This window comes from Bos grunniens, chromosome 13 (assembly GCF_055505025.1).
Source record: "Bos grunniens cultivar Pamir isolate PY7600 chromosome 13, Bosgru_T2T1.0, whole genome shotgun sequence".
NCBI lineage: Eukaryota > Metazoa > Chordata > Mammalia > Artiodactyla > Bovidae > Bos > Bos grunniens.
Window position 1 is genome coordinate 72,529,970 of NC_141177.1, and position 19,148 is coordinate 72,549,117.

The window sequence follows — 19,148 nt, forward strand, 5'->3', positions numbered from 1 at the left end:
TCTGTGCCCACACTACCCTCCTCCTCTCCTGGATCCACTTAGAACCCCAAGCTATAGCTGTCCTCTCTAGGAGGTCCCTAACAGTTTTCCAAGGAGAGCTGAAAAGGAGAGCAGTGTTTCCACAGTCCAGAGAAACAGAAGCCTAGGGCTGTGTAGGCGCTCTGCTGGGAAAGAACAAAAGTTGATTGCCTCAGCAAAACAGCCAACAGTATCTGTGTTCTGGAAGAGGAAGCTCCTATCACAAACACATGTAGAGGACTTGCTGAGGTTCAGCTGCAGAGCTGCCGCATCTCTTCTTGGAAGGCAGCAGCAGGCTGGGGAGCTCAGGTGGATTTGCATGTGAACCCAACTCGCTCCTCTCCTTGTACTTACACGCAGCCTGCATCAGCAGGTTAGAAACAATAATACGAATGAAGCTCCCGCAGCTCGGAGCACCTGGGAGCCAGCACCTTGCTCTGGATGCTAGAGCTCCTGGGCATGACGACTGATGAGCTGGCCAGGGGGCCTCTTCTACACACCAGCCCAGCAGCACTGGCAGCTCGTCCTGGCCACATCTTGCATGGCTGCTTCAAGCTTCTGAACTTCAAGGCAAGAACTCATGCCTTCCGAGTTCCCACTCACCTGGGCTACTTTCAGGGTCCAGTTTCCTCCCAATAATCCAGGGGAGCCTGATAGGAACCCCTGGAGGAATCAGAAATGAAAAACTCTAAGATACTCCTTTTGATGAGCTAAGAGAGCAGCTCAAATGCAAACATGCACGTGCTTCAGTCTGGATGAACACACGCTGGCTGGCTGTCAGCTTTGAGCCAGGCTTGGTGCTCGGCACTGGGGCACATGGAGAATATTCCAGACTACTCCAGACTGGAATATCCCACTCCTCCCAAAGCTGTCAGTCTGGGCACAGTTGTGTTCTAACCATCCCTGATCTTTTTTTTCTTTTTTTTCAAGTACTTTCAGAATGGATTCCAACTTAAATTTTTCTTCTATAGCTTATATTCTGTTGCTACTGCCTTAGACTATAAACAGATATCAAATCATACTAATAAAATACCATTAGCATCTTTGAAGCCCTTTCAGGTGGCAGAGTGGTAAAGAATCTGCCTGCCAATGCAGGAGATGCAGGAGAGCCCATGAAGATGCCCTGGAGGAGGGAATGGCAACCCACTCCAGTATTATTGCCTGGTAAATCCCATGGACAGAGGAACCTGGCAGGCCAGTGTCCATGGGGTCGCAGAGAATGGGACAAACTTAGCAACTGAGCATGCACACAAGTATCTTTGGCATAGGACATTACAACACTTCACAACACTGGCACAAATAGTAAATTAATCTGTAAATTGATTCCAAATTCACAGGTGGATAGTAGTAGGCGGGTGTTTAGAGTCAAGAGATATCAGAAAAAATTCTGACTTACCATTAATAACTTGCATTATGATCTCAGGCAAGCCCCTCCACCTCCCTGGAGCCCTGTGTCCTCTCTATATGCAGCACTGGCAGCTGAAAACAAAATGATCCTTGGTATTTGAAACTCTGGGAGAGGTGACTTTTATTCATCCTAATCGTAGCAGAAGCATTATTGATGTGTAGACACCAGGGGTCTGGATGCTGTTTCTCCTGTACAGCAAAGTTTCACAGGAATAGATTTGCCTGCCCCAAATGCCAGGGGAGGTCACTTACACTGGTCTCTTTCACCCTTCCCTGCTGGACAGTCTACGCATGTCGGTCACTGACAGTGAGCCTGACTACTCAGCAAGTTGGTTGTGCTCAGAAGGAAACAGCTGGGGCCCATCCACGAGGACAGGTAGGGTAAGTCCAGGTTGCTGAACTCCTGTCCATCTGCACACCTGAACTTCCAGGTGGTCTTGGAGAGAAACCTTCGGCTGGTTATAAAGCCATGGTCCTTTCTCTAGTAAACTATGCCCTGTGCGTGCTAAGTGAACTAAAATTATTCACTGTGTATCTGACTTACAGATTGACTCCTTTAAGTTCTAGGGAACCAATTACTCTGTCATTCAGTTGCTGTTTAGTTGCTAAAGTTGTGTCTGAATTTTTTGTGACCCTGAATCCCAACTAACTTCTAAATGTTTTAAGGGCTCAGCCTCAGATGAAATACCTCACAATGAAGAACAAAAATATCAAGCTCCATAGTAGGAGTAATTATTTTTTAAACTATATGTCTGAATGCATTAAAAAAAAAAAGTATCCTCAAAAGTTTTCCAAAAAATGACACAAAAGCAGAGGTGAAGTCAACTTAGCCAGAAATAACTATTAATTTGGGCACTCTGAGGTGAGTTGAAACAGGTTTAGTATTCTCTTGGTTTCTAAAAGTCAGTGTCTTTAACTAAAAATAAAGCTGAAGTTAGATGACTGGTGTTTTGACATCTACCCAAGTTTTATTTCTGGTACAGCTATCCAGACTAAAACACCACTCATGGCAAAACTTGCCCATTTTTATGTGTATGTTTGTTTATACTCAGCTCTCTTAGCTCCACACCATCATGTCCTGTTCTAAGGAATCTTGTCCCACGGTACGTGGAAGTACACAAATGTGTTCATTTCCCCGGCTGTAAGTCCTTTCCAAAAGTCTGGCAGAGAACCTGGATGAAGTGTGAAGGCCCCAGACAGTGGCCATCGGACAAGGACCACGTGCTAACACCCACCACTATCTCCAGGGTTACATGATCAGTAAGGTTTGAGTGGGCCACCCCAGGCTCGAAAGATTCCAATTGGTTTTCTTTGACCTTGGACTTGGGTTCAGTGATGTTGTGCATAAGGCGAAGAGTCTGAAAACAGGTGACCTGGTTCCAAATACTAACTCTATCATTTCTTGCTGTGTCATCACAGGCAAACCATTTAAATCCTCTGAGCCCCAGTTTCTTCTTTCTACCTACCTACCTATCCATCCATCCATCTTCTACCTTCATCTACCACAGCAGGTTGTGGTAAAGAGGAAAAGAGGAAGTATAAAGAGGGAGGCACTTTGAAAACTGCAAATGCGCAAATTAATAGCAATCGTTCAGATGATGATAGATGGACAAGGGCTTAGGGCCTAGGCCTAAACTTGGGCTTTCTATTGTCTGAGGGTTTCTGCAATTTGAGGCAAGAGTGAGGCAGGGAGCGTGGGCCAGGGGATGATGACTCCCCGGATAGTTCCATGAGGTGGTCCCGGGGCCAAGTCAACATGATTGTCATTAAGTGTGAAAGAAATGAGTGCCACACGTGGGAGGAGGAGAGCAGTGGTAACGTGGAATATTAAGCTGGGAGCTAAGGACCTGTTAGCCCTGGATCCTGCACTAGAGGGAGGGCAGGGGGAGGAAGTGTGGAAAGAGCCTGAACCAGACCAAATGGAGCCATTTCTGGACCCCTGTTTTTTCATTTTTATTATGTGTTGTTGGATATAAAGACTTTCAATTTCCTGCTTGGTTACCCCTTAAAATAATTCTTTAAACTATATGTCTTTTCAAATTATTCATTTGTGCATATTTCAAAATGCATATTAATACTATCTTTTAACAACAAAAAACCCCACTATATGACATTTCATACCTGTTTAAGTTAACATCTAAAACATTTCTTCATCAATCTAAATAGTTGCAAAGGATATAATCTCCGGTGAAACAGAAATAGGAAACATTTAAAAGTAAAATCCTAATATGACTTCTTTACTGTTTCCAGGACAATCCAATGCCACAGCAATTTGAGATCCACCTTAATTCATTTTAATATACACCTACAAGCTCATCTTTGGTAGGCAAAAGTTATTTCATTTACTCCTTAGTTGTATTTCCACTCTACTTTTCTCACATAATTTTATATTAATGTGATACATTTTATGCCTAAAATCCTTTCATTGATCACTTATACTTATCCACAGCAAAAGTGTGTATATAACTTGAATTTAATTTTGTACATTTTAATTTGAAGGTAATGTTTAAATTCTGTGGCCAAGTAGTTCTAGATATTAAAGAAATAATTCTAGACTGAACTATCATGATAGGTACTATTAATATGTGATTTATCACAACAGGATTTCATAAATAATTATTACATATAAAAAGTACAATGTTATTGGAAAAACCAGTTTGCATCAGACTTGCTAAATTAAGATGCATCTATTCCCTAAAATAGATAGCAATCCTCACCAACATTAATCTCACTTTACAATTATTGTTGTTACAGTTATTGTACAAACTATGCAACATTTTTCATGAAAATGAAAGGAACTTTATCATAGTAATGTCCATTACAGAGCTCCCTCTGATAGGGTGATCTATCATCAAAATGATTTTTAATGATCTAACTTTTGACAGAGCTCAACTCGGTCTTCTCTCAAATTTCATGAAAGCAAAGTATTAGAAATCATCTGAGTTGGAAAAAGATTTAATACTAAATCGACAGACTTTCACTTTCTCAAAAAACACTACTTTGTCTGGCACTCAAAAGATTTGTGGGTCCTGGAGAAACTCATCATAGTAAGCAGAGGGAGAGAGGCAGGTCTCACCTTTATGGAGAGATCTTTGTAGGAAGCAAGCCCCTCTGCCCACCTGGGACCGCTCACTGCTGCTGCTCAGCTCTCGGCAGAGTAACCTTTGGAAAGGGTGCACAGGCAGGCCGTGGATTGACAATTTTTTTTAAATCCACGTATTGATGTAACTTTAGCAAGCATTCACATACCGCCAAGCATGTGGGGGTCCAATTGTGAAGGCTACCCCTTTGGACTGCCAAAGCACCGACCTGGGAGCTGAGTCTCAGCAGAACCGGCAACCCTGGACAGCGGGAGATTCCCTGATCTCTCCAGCTGGCATTCTCCAAACTGGGTTGGGGCGGGGGTTGGGGGGGGGGCATTTGTGCATATTGAAATCTGAGTGATTCCCAGTGAAGATGGAATCACAGTTGAAAAACATTTGGGAAAAGCTCCCTTTTATTTCCCCCTCTTAGAGATTTGCAATCAAACCAGTATATTAAAGGCTAAAGAAAGCTGTTTAACTTTCTTTAGTGCAGAATTCTGAAGTCAGTTTGCTCCCCCACCCCAATCTTTTCTCCCAAAGAACACATAGTTATATAGAAAGAGACTTTAAATCATCTGCTCTGATCCCCAGAACGCCAGACTGAGTCTCCTGTGAGTTCATACATGGTCTGACCTGTTCATGACAGCTACAGGCCTCTCTAGTTTCCAGGGGACCTGAGATTGGTTGGTTTTCAAGGGCTGTTAACCTGCTAGGGCAGTGTTACCCTCTGCCCCAGCCTTCCTACTGATGTTACCCATTTTTAGATGGACGTTCTGGTACAACAGGAAGGTTTCTGTGCTACTGATGTGGGGGCAGCACCCACTGCAGCCATGAACTTGAAGCCTTATGATCAGCTCTCAAATAACGCCCAGTGGAGGGTCAGTTTGGTGCCTGCCTAGCTGTCTTTCTGGGCCCCACGGTCCATGACGATGTGGGACTAGCCAAGAAAGGACTATAATTAGATGCAGAGTACAATTAAAATCAAACATATATGAGTGGAATGTGTGTGTAAGAAATAGACTGTGTCTCATCATATGACTGTTTTTTATTACATCCAGAGCCACGTGGATTATAATCATCTGGTTTGAATTGTCCATCTTTCATTGCCAAGCACAAAAAGTTCGCTACACTATCATGATGAAGATGAGAATACACAGTTCAAGTACCACCGCTGGGGAGAGACATCCCCAACGCTGTTCACTACATGGGAAGGAGGGCTGGGTCACCTGACTTGGGTCACATTTTGGAACTTCGCAGGCATTTGATCTAAGACACCACCACTGGCAATACACAAGAGCAAGTCCCTGCTGTCCTTTCCTCCAGGAAGACCCCAGGACTTCAAGTTAGAAATCAGTCAATATGCGATGCACCAGTGCTGAACATTTTGGTTAGCATGGAGATCCAATCAGACTCTCCACTCTGACAGCAGCTCAGAACTCAAACAAATCCATCATACCTGCTGGGAACAAGGTTGAAGAGTGAGCTGGCGGAGCATCTCTGTTCTTGGAACACAGGAACTCTGAAGCATTCTGCCTGTACCTTCACTCTGCACACCATCTTCACTTTACACGGAACAAGACAGCTGATGAGAACCAGAGGCCAACCACATGGATGACTGGTCCAGCCTCAAATGGAACTGGATTGGCCCTTGGGAAGCCTCTGCTGTCTTACCTGTGAAGCTGCAAAATAACCAATGCATTTTTATAAGCCTCTGCTAACCAAGGAGAACAGAACTCAAAACAGCTGGAAGGAATGAGACAAAGCATCAAAACCAGTCTTTGGTCTTAAAACCACTGGAGATTTCCTGGGAAATTATCGTCCAAAACTCCCTTTTATGGGAAGACAAGGGGAGCAGAAATCAAATGTTTTGCCTACAGGGAAAGGAGTACGTTAAGGCTGTATACTGTCACCCTGATTATTTAACTTATATGAAGAGTACATCAGGAGAAATGTTGGGTTGGATGAAGCACAAGTGGGAATCAAGATTGCTGGGAGAAATATCAATAACCTCATTTACGCAGATGACACCACCCTTATGGCAGAAAGAGAAGAAGAACTAAAGAGCCTCTTGAGGAAACTGAAAAGAGGAGAGTGAAAAAGTTGGCTTAAACTCAAAATTCAGAAAACTAAGATCATGGCATCCGGTCCCATCACTTCATGGCAAATAGATGGGGAAACATGGAAACAGTGGCTGACTTTATTTTTTGGGGCCCCATAATCACTGCAGATGGTGACTGCATCCATGAAATCAAAAGACACTTGCTCCTTGGAAGAAAAGTTATGATCAACCTAGAGAGCCTATTAAAAAGCAGAGACATTACTTTGCCAACAAAGGTCCGTCTAGTCAAAGCTATGTATTTCCAGTAGTCATGTGTGGATGTGAGAGTTGGACTATAAAGAAAGCTGAGCACTGAAGAATTGATGCTTTTGAACTGTGGTGTTGGAGAAGACTCTTGAGAGTCCCTTGGACTGCAAGGAGATCAAACCAGTCTGTCCTAAGGGAAATCAGTCCTGAATATTCATTGGAAGGACTGATAGTGAAGCTGAAACTCCAATACTTTGGCCACCTGATGTGAAGTAGTGACTCATTGGAAAAGACCCTGATGCTGAGAAAGATTGAAGGAGAGAGGAGAAGGGGACGACAGAGGATGAGATGGTTGGATGGCATGACCGACTCAATGGACATGAGTTTGAGTAAACTCCAGGAGTTGGTGATGGACAGGGAGGCCTGGCGTGCTGCAGTCCATGGGGTCGCAAACAGCTGGACACAGCTGAGCAACTGAACTGAAGGGGGAGATCTCTCAGCACTTCAGGTCATGGGTTCTAGACATTAAGGTTCAGAGAAACCTGCCAGTAAAGTACCAGGGAATAAACACCACACAGGGAGGCCACGAGCAGGATACTCTACATGCATGGTGAAAATTCCTGGACAAAATCAGCTTAAGTATTTTGCTTTTAATGCTTTGAAAGAGGGATGGGGAAGAAGAGCTGGGTAAAGAAAACAAAGTATCTAGATTAAAATTTCTTTCATGTAATGAGATAGGCAAAATATAGCTGCTGCTGCTGCTGCTGCTAAGTCGCTTCAGTCGTGTCTGACTCTGTGCGACCCCATAGACGGCAGCCCACCAGGCTCCCCCGTCCCTGGGATTCTCCAGGCAAGGACACTGGAGTGGGTTGCCATTTCCTTCTCCAATGCATGAAAGTGAAAAGTGAAAGTGAAGTCGCTCAGTTGTGTCCAACTCTTGGTGACCCCATGGAATGCAGCCTACCAGGCCCCTCCGTCCACGGGATTTTCCAGGCAGAAGTACTGGAGTGGGGTGCCATTGCCTTCTCCGAAAACATAGCTAAAAATAATCAATATGTCTAAGTGTAAGTCTTGAGGAATATAGCTCTCTTTATTAAATAAGAAGTAACTTTTAATGAGGCTAATCTTCCTCCTCTGGTTTCAAATAGTCCTGATACTGGTCTTAAGATGCTAATTGTCTATACCCTTCATGTATCTTATGATCATAATTTTAACTTTTTAAAGCATCAAGCAGGATATATATACAATATGATACATATATTATATATATAATAAATGTCATGTCAAGCTTTCCCATCATTTGTTAACTTATTAAACTTTTTTAAAAAATGGTGCTATTGGCACCAGAACACTGAAAAAGCACTGAGATGATGTTGCTGAACCAGGAACTTGTGGCTTCTCATCCACTATAACCCCTCTGAAGGTAGTTAGCAAGATTATTCTTTTAATCTCTGGCCATGTTTTTCCACTCTTTAGATTTATGGATGTTCATAATGCCCTTGCTTAACAACTGGCATAGGAAGTGAATTCTGTTCATTCATCTCAAATATCCTGTTCACTTCCCATCAGTCAGGGCCCAGGCCATGTCCCAGCCCCTCCCAGAGCTGCTGTCCTTCTCTCCCGACCACAGTAGTGCATAGCCACGCAACTTCCTCCTAAATTCCTGCAACATTCTCTTTGGTATCACTGAAAATTTGAAACTTAGCACCTGACATTGTCATATATATATATATAGACATAGATATATGGAGAAGGTGATGGCACCCCACTCCAGTACTCTTGCCTGGAAAATCCCTTGGATGGAGGAGCCTGGTAGGCTGCAGTCCATGGGGTCGCGAAGAGTTGGACACGACTGAACGACTTCACTTTCACTCTTCACTTTCATGCTTTGGGGAAGGAAATGGCAACCCACTCCAGTGTTCTTGCCTGGAGAATCCCAGGGATGGGGGAGGCTGGTGGGCTGCCGTCTATGGGGTTGCACAGAGTCGGACACAACTGAAGTGACTTAGCAGGAGCAGCAGCAGACATATATATACACACACACACACACACACACACACACACACAATGCAGTCTGAAAGATATATGTAAAATATAATATATAAAAATTATATAGAGTCCCTTGAAATAAAGAATTCCATTGGTTTCAGATGACCTGGCGTATTTTCTCTTGTCCACTACTATGATATTCATCTGAAATTCACTTATTATTATTATAACTGCAAGAAATAGAGGACTAGGATCTTGCCTCCGGGAGCTCCCATGTCAGTACTTTCATCCACCTTCCCTGGTCTCATGCTCCCTTGAGCTCTCCTCTCTCTTTCATCTACAACTTTTTATTCTTTTTATAGGTTTTTTCTAAAATGTTTTCTCTTTACCTTGTTTCTGAAGCATGTTTCATCACTTCCATTCTTTACTGTATAATCTTTTCAGAAGACCAAGGACACACTCCCGTCCTCTGTGTTTAGGTGCTGTTTGACGGGGCTGTCTCTGTGTTTGACTCACATTTCCATATTCCACAATGTTACCACATGCCAGGAGAGGCAACCATTTTCCTGTCTGCTTCTCATTTTGACCCACGCCACACTAAAATGAAGCAAAGGGAAGGGTCGCAGACAGATCACTGAATGCTTTAAGATGCTGGCCTTTTAAAATTACATTTCACGTTTTCCAAAGCATCAGAGCTCTGGCCAGTCATTTGGCGCCTTCTGCAGGACACAAAGAGCCATAGGCTGGGAAAATCAGATCTGATTTAATGAATCTGATTGAATCTGATTTAATTCAAGGCGGCCACCACATACCTAGAACCACTCTGAATAAACTGTTTCCTGCTGTCAAAATAACTATACTACCCAAAGCAATCTACTGACTCAATGCAATTTGTATCAAATTACCAATGGTGTTTCTCATAGAACTAGAACAAAACATTTTACATGTGTGTGGAAATACAAAACACCCTGAAGAGCCAAAACAATCTTGAGAAAGAAGAGCAGGAGCTGACAGGATCAGGCTCCCTGACTTCAGAGTATACTACAAGCTATAGCAATCAAAGGGAGCAGGACTATACAGTGGAGAAAAGACAGCCTCCTCAATAAGCAGTGCTGAGAAAACTGGACAGCTACACGTATAAGAATGAAATCAGAACACTCCCTAACACCATCCACAGAAACAAACTCAAAATGGATTACAGACCAAAATGTAAGGATAGACATTATAAAACTCTTAAACGAGAACATAGGCAGAACACTCTCTGCCACAAACTATAGCAATATCTTTTTTGACCCACCTCTAAGAGTAACGAAAATAAAAACAAAAATAAGCACATGGGACCTCATTAAACTTACAAGCTTTTGTACAGCACAGGATATCGTAAACAAGAGAGAAGAAAACCCACAGAATGGGGGACAATATTTGCAAATGATGCAACTGACAGGGGATTTAATCTCCAAAAGATTCAAGCTTTCCAGGAGTCATGTACACATGTGTGAGTTGGACCATAAAGAAGGCTGAGTGCTGAAGAACTGATGCTTTCAAACTGTGGTGCTGGAGAAGATTCTTGAGAGTCCCTTGGACAGCAAGGAGAACAAACCAGTCAATCTAAAAGAAATCAACCCTGAATATTCATTGGAAAGACTGATGCTGAAGCTCCAATACTTTGGCCACTTGATGCGAAGAATCAACTTATTGTAAAAGACCCTGATGCTGCGAAAGACTGAGAGCTGGAAAGAAGGGGGTGACAGAAGATGAGATGATTAGATGGCATGTTTGATTCGATGGACGTGAGTTTAAGCGAACTCTGGGAGATGGTGAAGGACAGGGAAGCAAGGCGTGTTGCAGTCCATGGGGTCATAAAGAATTGGACACGACTGAGCAACAAAACAATAACATGCAGAGGTTCACAAAGAAATGTGACTGTAAGGGGTGACTACAACTGGGGGTTGGTAGCAGTCAGTTCAGTTCAGTAGCTCAGCCGTGTCTGACTCTTTGCGACCCCACGGACTGCGGCACGCCAGGCTTCGCTGTCCATCACCAACTCCCGGAACTTATTCAAACTCATGTGCATCGAGTCAGTGATGCCATCTAACCATCTCATCTCTCATCCCCTTTTCCTCCCACCTTCAATCTTTCCCAGCATCAGGGTCTTTTCCAGTTAGTCAGTTCCTCAAATCAGATGGCCAAAGTATTGGAGTTTCAGCTTCACTATCAGTCCTTCCAATGAATATTCAGGACTGATTTCCTTTAGGATTGATTTGTTGGATCTCCTTGCAGTCCAAGGAACTCTCAAGAGTCTTCTCCAACACCACAGTTCAAAACATCAATACTTCGGTGCTCAGCTTTCTTTTCAGTCCAACTCTCACATACATACATCACCACTGGAAAAACCATAGCTTTGACCAGACGGACCTTTGTTGGCAAAGTAATGTCTCTGCTTTTTAATATGCTGTCGAGGTTGGTCATATATTTTCTTCCAAGGAGCAAGCATCTTTTAATTTCATGGCTGCAGTCACCATCTGCAGAGATTTTGGAGCCCAAAAAGATAAAGTCTTTTACTGTTTCCATTGTTTCTCCATCTATTTGCAGTGAAGTGATGGGACCAAATGCTATCTTAGTTTACTGAATGTTGAGTTTTTTGTGTTTTTTAGTTTTTATTTTATTTTTTTATTCGTAATTATTTTATTTTTAAACTTTAAAATATTGTATTAGTTTTGCCAAATATTGAAATGAATCCACCACAGGTATACATGTGTTCCCCATCCTGAACCCTCCTCCCTCCTCCCTCCCCATACCATCCCTCTGGGTCGTCCCAGTGCACCAGCCCCAAGCATCCAGTATCGTGCATCGAACCTGGACTGGCGACTCATTTCATACATGATATTATACATGTTTCAATGCCATTCTCCCAAATCTTCCCACCCTCTCCCTCTCCCACAGAGTGCATAAGACTTCTATACATCAGTGTCTCTTTTGCTGTCTCGTACACAGGGTTATTGTTACCATCTTTCTAAATTCCATATATATGCATTAGTATACTGTATTGGTGTTTTTCTTTCTGGCTTACTTCACTCTGTATAATAGGCTCCAGTTTCATCCACCTCATTAGAACTGATTCAAATGTATTCTTTTTAATGGCTGAGTAATACTCCATTGTGTATATGTACCACAGCTTTCTTATCCATTCATCTGCTGATGGACATCTAGGTACACGTGTCTCTTTCCCCTCTGGTTTCCTCAGTGTGTATGCCCAGCAGTGGGATTGCTGGACCATACAGCAGTTCTATTTCCAGTTTTTTAAGGAATCTCCACACTGTATGGGACCTAATTAAACTTAAAAGCTTTTGCACAACAAAGGAAACTATAAGCAAGGTGAAAAGACAGCCTTAAGAATGGGAGAAAATAATAGCAAATGAAGCAACTGACGAACAACTAATCTCAAAAATATACAAGCAACTCCTACAGCTCAACTCCAGAAAAATAAATGACCCAATCAAAAAATGGGCCAAAGAACTAAATAGACATTTCTCCAAAGAAGACATACAGATGGCTAACAAACACATGAAAAGATGCTCAACATCACTCATTATCAGAGAAATGCAAATCAAAACCACTATGAGGTACCATTTCACGCCAGTCAGAATGGCTGCTATCCAAAAGTCTACAAGCAATAAATGCTGGAGAGGGTGTGGAGAAAAGGGAACCCTCTTACACTGCTGGTGGGAATGCAAACTGAATGTTGAGTTTTAAGCCAACTTTTTCACTCTTCTCTTTCACTTTCATCAAGATGCTCTTTAGTTTTTCTTCACTTTCTGCCATAAGGGCAGTGTCATATGCATATCTGAGATTATTGATATTTTCCCAGCAATCTTGATTTCAGCTTGTGCTTCATCCAGCCCAGCATTTAGTATGATGTACTCTGCATATAAGTTAAATAAGCAGGGTGACAATAAACAGCCTTGACGTACTCCTTTCCTGATTTGGAACCAGTCTGTTGTTCCATGTCCAGTTATTGTTTCTTGACCTGCATACAGGTTTCTTAGATGCAGGTCAGGTGATCGGGTATTCCCATCTCTTTAAGAATTTTCCAGAGTTTTTTTTTGATCTACACAGTCAAATGCTTTGGTGTAGTCAATAAAGCAGAAGTAGATGTTTTTTTGGAACTCTCTTGTTTTTTTGATGATCCACTGAATGTTGGCAATTTGATCTCTAGTTCCTCTGCTTTTTCTAAATCCAGCTTGAACATCTGGAAGTTCAAGGTTCACATACTGTTGAAACCTGGCCTGGAGAATTTTGAGGATTACTTTGCTAGCGCGTGAGATGAGTGCAATTGTGCGGTAGTTCGAACATGCTTTGGCATTGCCTTTCTTTGGGACTGGAATGAAAACGGACCTTTTTCCAGTCCTGTGGCCACTGCTGAGTTTTCCAAATTTGCTGACATATTGAGTGCAGCACTGTAATAGCATCATATTTTAGGATTTGAAATAGCTCAACCGGAATTTCATCGCCTCCACTAGCTTTGTTCGTAGTGATGCTTCCTAAGGCCATGACTTCACATTCCAGGATGTCCGGCTCTAGATGAGTGATCACACCTTTGTGGTTATCTGGGTCATGAAGATCTTTTTTTGTACAGTTCTTCTGTGCATTTTTGCCACCTCTTCATAATACCTGCTGCTTCTGTTAGGTCCATACCATTTCTGTCCTTTATTGCACCCATCTTTGCATGAAATGTTTCTTTGGTATCTCTAATTTTCTTGAAGAAATCTCTAGTCTTTCCTATTCTATTGTTTTCCTCTATTTCTTTGCACTGATCACTGAGGAAGACTTTCCTATCTCTCCTTGCTATTCTTTGGAACTTGGTATTGAGGAGGGTATATCTTTCCTTTTTTCCTTTGCCTTTAGCTTCTCTTCTTTTCTCAGCTATTTGTAAGCCCTCCTCAGACAACCATTTTGCCTTTTTGCATATCTTTCTTTTGGGGATGGTCTTGATCACTGCCTCCTGTACAATGTCATGAACCTCTGTCCATTGTTCTTCAGGCACTCTATCGGATCTAATCCCTTAAATCTATTTGTCACTTCTACTGTATAATCATAAGGGATTTGATTTAGGTCATACCTGAATGGCTGCAAAGAATGTAATCAACCTGATTTCAGTATTGACCATCCGGTGATGTCCATGTGTAGAATCTTGTCTTGTGTAGGTGGAAGAGGGTGTTTGCTATGACCAGTGCGCTCCCTTGGCAAAACTCTGTTAGCCTTTGCCCGGCTTCATTTTGGACTCCCAGGCCAAATTTGCTTATTACTCCAGGTATCTCGTGACTTCCTATTTTTTCATTCCAGTCCCCTACAATGAAAAGGACATCTCTTTTGGGTGTTAGCTCCAGAAGGTCTTGTAGGTCTTCATAGAGCGTTCAATGTCAGCTTCTTCAGCATTAATGGAATTACTGGGAGTTGATATACTACTTCATAAATGATAGGGAGTAGGAGAAAAAGGCATCTTCTGAATAACAGGTGACTTGAGCGAGGCACTTATGGGAGAACAAATAACATTTAGGAAGGATAAATGGTACCTTAGGAGGATATATGGGAGTTAGGGGACTTTTGTGATAATGTCTGTTTGTCTGGTGCTTTCTCCAAAAAAAAAGTCTTCTAAGACTTTTTCCAAAAAGCAAAGCAAAAATAGATAGATTGGTAGATAGGTAAAGATAAGGTGAAAAGTCTTAGGCAAATCTTATTTATCGAGAGGAACTTTCTCTAATTTTAACACTGTCTCCAAAAGTAAATCAAGTCAATTAAAACTGACTCAAAAGCATTCCTTTCTATAGTTGAATAATACACAGCTTCTTTCTCCATTCATCTGTTGATGGACATCTAGGTTACTTCCATGTCCTAGCTACTGTAAGTAGTGCTGCAGTGAACACTGGGGTACATGTGTCTTTTTGGAATTTGTGGTATGATGCAGGGAACCCAAAGTTGGTGCTTTGTGACAACCTAGAGGGGTGGAATGGGGAGGGACGTGGGAGGGAGGTTCAAGAGGCAGGGGCCATACGCATACCTATGCCAATTCAGGTCAATGTTTGGCAGGAACCATCACAATATTGTAAAGTAATTATCCTCTAATTAAAAACAAAAATTATAAAAAGTTAATTCATTTAAAAGGCAAAAACTCAGGCAAATCTTATTTCTCCATGAGAAAACGCCTATGAATCTGTGTTTAAAGTTATATATAGCAAGTTTTATGCCACTATTAACAACTGTAATACATCAAAACATTGACGGAAGCCATACAGCAGTATCTAAATCTTTAGGTCTATATATAGTGATAAAAACTGGAAAATATAAAAAAGCTATCAATCAACACCACTAAAAATTAAAGACAAGTCTGGGTCTTTGGGTGCTGTTTAAACAGCTGGTATTAGGGCTCAGTGTGAGTTTGTAAAGGGCATCCCTGGTGGCACAAATGGTAAAGAATCCACCTGCAATGCACGTGACCCAAGTTTGATCCCACGGTCTGGAAGATCCCCTGGAGAAGGGAATGGCTCCCCACTCCAGTATTCTAGCCTGGAGAATTCCATGGACAGAGGAACCTGGTGGGCTACAGTCCCTGGGGTCGCACAGAGTCAGACACGATTGAGTGACTAACACTATCACTTAGAATATGGAAAACTCAACAGTGCTGATGTTTAAATCTGCTAAAAACTAAGTTAGATGCAGAGAAACATCACTTAAAATGCTATATAAATTTTCATCATACACACATAATACAAAAATATTTTCCTTTAATAAAGATTTTCTCATCATGTTTAATGGGAAACAACAAAATGGCATGGAAATGGTCCAGTAGAGAAACTTTTACTATTTATCTTTCTGAATCATGTATTTTTCCTTGCAAATCTGTATATCTTGTTCTTCTGTTTACAAAAGTAGGTCATCACACACATTTGACCCATCTGTAGATCCTCGAGAAGACACTCTAAAGGCATCAGATGCAAACTGAGGATCAACTGAAAGAAAAGGAAAGAATTATATTCTTTACCTAAAACACCTGGGTTAACTAAGATTCGTAAACAAACAAAAAACCCTGAGACCTTTCCTAGTATTCTGAAAAATGAAATATATCTATAGATGACACAACACAAAATACTAATCAAGAGTACAATTTTCTAATCTGCTTATGGTCGCATGTGGGGCTGAGTATCAGAGCTCCTGGTTTTCTCATTCTTCATTCATGTACTCATGCAATTGAGTGAAATGATGAATAGTCATGTATTCATGCAAAGGTTCTGTGACAAGCGCTGGAATTACAAGATGAAGGTGACCCAGTCCACGCTGAAAAATGATATGCCCCAAATTGGAAAAACAGACAAACAGGCAGTTTCCATACAGAGTCACAAATACTAAGATATAAAAGACGGCACAAGGAACACTCAGGAGGGGAAGCCAGCTTTGTGTCAATACTGCCAGCTTTCTGGTGGAGGTGATATGTATGTAGCTACCTGAAGGACGGGAAAAAGTGCAAGAGACGGAGGGGAGAAGCCCGTACAGAGACCGGAGGTGAGCAAGCGAATCTGTGGGATCCTACACAGTCTGGCTGGTTAGATGCAGAGCTAAGCGGCAGAGTAAGCTGGTAAAGAGATAAGGCCAACTACTTTGGCAGGACCCAAACTGACGTGGGTGTTTGGAGCATTTCCCGAGGGTAAAAGATAAACTGGTGACGTATCTAGTGACAGAGAAATTTTAAAGTCACCCACCAAGTGACAGCTACACAAATGTGACTGCTCGAGTCTGGGTTTCCTAGCCTTAACCACTACCAGACACTTGAGAGGCTGATGAGAGGCACGTTTTCTGAGAATCGTGTCAGGGTGTAGGAAGACAGCTCCACAGGGATGGAGGAAATAGAGAAAGGATACAGCTAGAAATAAAAAGAAATACACAGACCTTCAGAGACTGTTTCTCAAGCTATGGTACATGATGAATAAATGAAGAAGGATATTTTTCACTATGACTGCTCACGCTTTCACATTTTTCATTAGCTATGTATATAAAACAATATTTAACACAGCATCTGTTATCCAAACAATGGAAAGAGACGCCATTTATTGTTTACAGTGTATTTCTGAAATCAATGTCTAAATTTAATTCATACATTTTGGCAACATACCTTCTCTTAGTGCTCTAGCTATACTCCTGTCCAACTCCCGCCGCATCTGAAATAAGTCAAATATTTATCTTTAAGATAAACAAGTTATATGTTTATAACTTATTAAATGTGACTTTTAAATAATACTTTTAGAGACTAGACCTAACCTGAAGACTACCTCAGTAGAAAAAAAATCACACAAATAAAAGAAAATGAATTCCTACTTATTCTGCTTATAGATAACACAGAACATATATATGGAATGCTATTTAGATTAATCTGATAAAAAGTACAATAAATATCAGTCTATCAAGTACACATAATTTCAAAGAATTAGGGAATGACCCATAATCCTCGGAATGACCCACAAGATTACTATCTTCTCCCCTAAAAGCTCCTGGCCTAAATATGTACTTCCGAGACTTTATTTTGATTTCTAGGTGAGGATCCTGTTCAAATAGAGGAAGTAGTTTGAGTCGAATGTTAATAAGGAGAACACATCTGTGATTTTCTTTAAACTTTTCCATTTTACAAAAACAAAGAAAGGTGAGAAAATTATATACAAGAAAACAACGTGCCAGCAAGACTCAATTCTGAAGACGTTTAGCGAGAAGGATTCTCTCATCAGTGTTAGTTTCCGAACTACGTCCCACAGAAGGGGAAGGTCCCCCAGGGGTCGCTGCAGGGTTGAGGAACAGAGAAGTCACAGCTGCAGGGGCTCTGCCCACTCTTTAGCTAAACGGTTCTATACTTGTCTCCACTTTATGTAACACGGTTCCACGCAGAAGTTTTTTTTAGAAGAAAGGTTGTTTTCTTTTTTTTTTAATATATTTTATTTTATTTTTAACTTTATAATATTGTATTGGTTTTGCCCTATATCAACATGCATCCGCCACAGGTATACATGTGTTCCCTATCCTGAACCCTCCTCCTTCCCCCCTCCACGTACCATCCCTCTGGGTCGTCCCAGTGCACCAGCCCCAAGCATCCAGTATCGTGCATCAAACCTGGACTGGCGACTCGTTTCATATATGATATTATTCATGTTTCAATGCCATTCTCCCAAATCATCTTTGCAGAAAAAACTTTTGTAAGGTATGAGACTCATTGATTTACTCAAAGTTCCTAACTCTACAAAAGAAGTAACAAAGCCAATGGCATTCTTACTGAGTCCTGGGCCAGCTACTTTCTCAGGTAAAGAAAAAACACATAGATTTTTAACTATAACATAGACAAAATGAATATATAAATCCTTCCTATATAATTGAACAATGCTTGCGGCATGACATGACTTTCTAACTAAATTATGCACTTTAAATGCATAAATAAGAATAAATCAATATCAAACTCCTATTTGTAGCAGTTGATATAGTTAATTTAGAAAGGATAAATATTTTTTAAAAACAGGACAGAGAACTGGAAGGAAAAAATCTTTATTTGAATCAAGCAGGCCAAAACTGAAGAGATTCGTCCTTAAAAGGGTGTTCATTTTCTCCAGATAAAACCTGGTTAACTAAAATCAGTCAACAATGAATTATCCACATTTTGGGTTATTTAGAACAAAATTTAAAACACGCAACAGATCTCTCTTTACTGTCTGCTGCTGCTGCTAAGTCACTTCAGTCATGTCCAACTCTATGCGACCCCATAGAGGGCAGCCCACCAGGCTCCCCACTCCCTGGGATTCTCCAGGCAAGAACACTGGAGTGGTTTGCCATTTCCTTCTCCAATGCATGAAAGTGAAAAGTGAAAGTGAAGTCGCTCAGTCATGTCCGACTCTTTGAGACTCCATGGACTGCAGCCTACCAGGCTCCTCTGTCCATGGGATTTTCCAGGCAAGAGTACTGGAGTGGGGTGCCATTGCCTTTTCACTTATGCTTAGGGGTAGATAAACCGCGGTGGGTGCAGCAAAGCTCAGAAATGATTATGAACCACTGCCAAAGTGAAATCAATTAGAAAGTCAAACATTTTAAAGTATACTTTCAGTTACTAGGCAATAAGATTTCATTTCTAAAGTAGAATTTCAATGCAGCTTTTCAAGAAATTTAAAAAGTATCTCTTAAAAACGAGAGATCTAGGACCAAAAAAATCATTAAATGTTTCCTTGATTAGCACAGTTAATGACAGCTTTTACTTAGTGTGCATAAGTCAAATAAATAACTCAGAAGTTCACCAAATTACAAACAAGGATCATTAATATCAG

General features: G+C 41.4%; 1 protein-coding gene and 1 long non-coding RNA gene across 2 annotated transcripts in view; both read right to left on the reverse strand.

The window, feature by feature from the left end:
- Positions 1 to 547: 547 nt before the first annotated feature.
- LOC147361218 (uncharacterized) lies at positions 548 to 6,183 on the reverse strand. Its single transcript, XR_015139931.1, has 3 exons — positions 5,965 to 6,183; positions 1,415 to 1,497; positions 548 to 681 (listed from the first exon to the last, which is right to left on the reverse strand). It is a non-coding gene; the product is annotated as an uncharacterized LOC147361218 (long non-coding RNA).
- A 9,405-nt stretch (positions 6,184 to 15,588) lies between these two features.
- The window catches only part of LOC147361219 (ankyrin repeat domain-containing protein 26-like), a 57,582-nt gene continuing 54,022 nt past the window's right edge, over positions 15,589 to 19,148 (reverse strand). The window contains 2 exon segments of the mRNA XM_086335203.1: positions 15,589 to 15,809; positions 16,967 to 17,012. Coding sequence (XP_086191329.1) covers positions 15,661 to 15,809; positions 16,967 to 17,012 — 195 coding nt within the window. The 3' untranslated portion in view covers positions 15,589 to 15,660.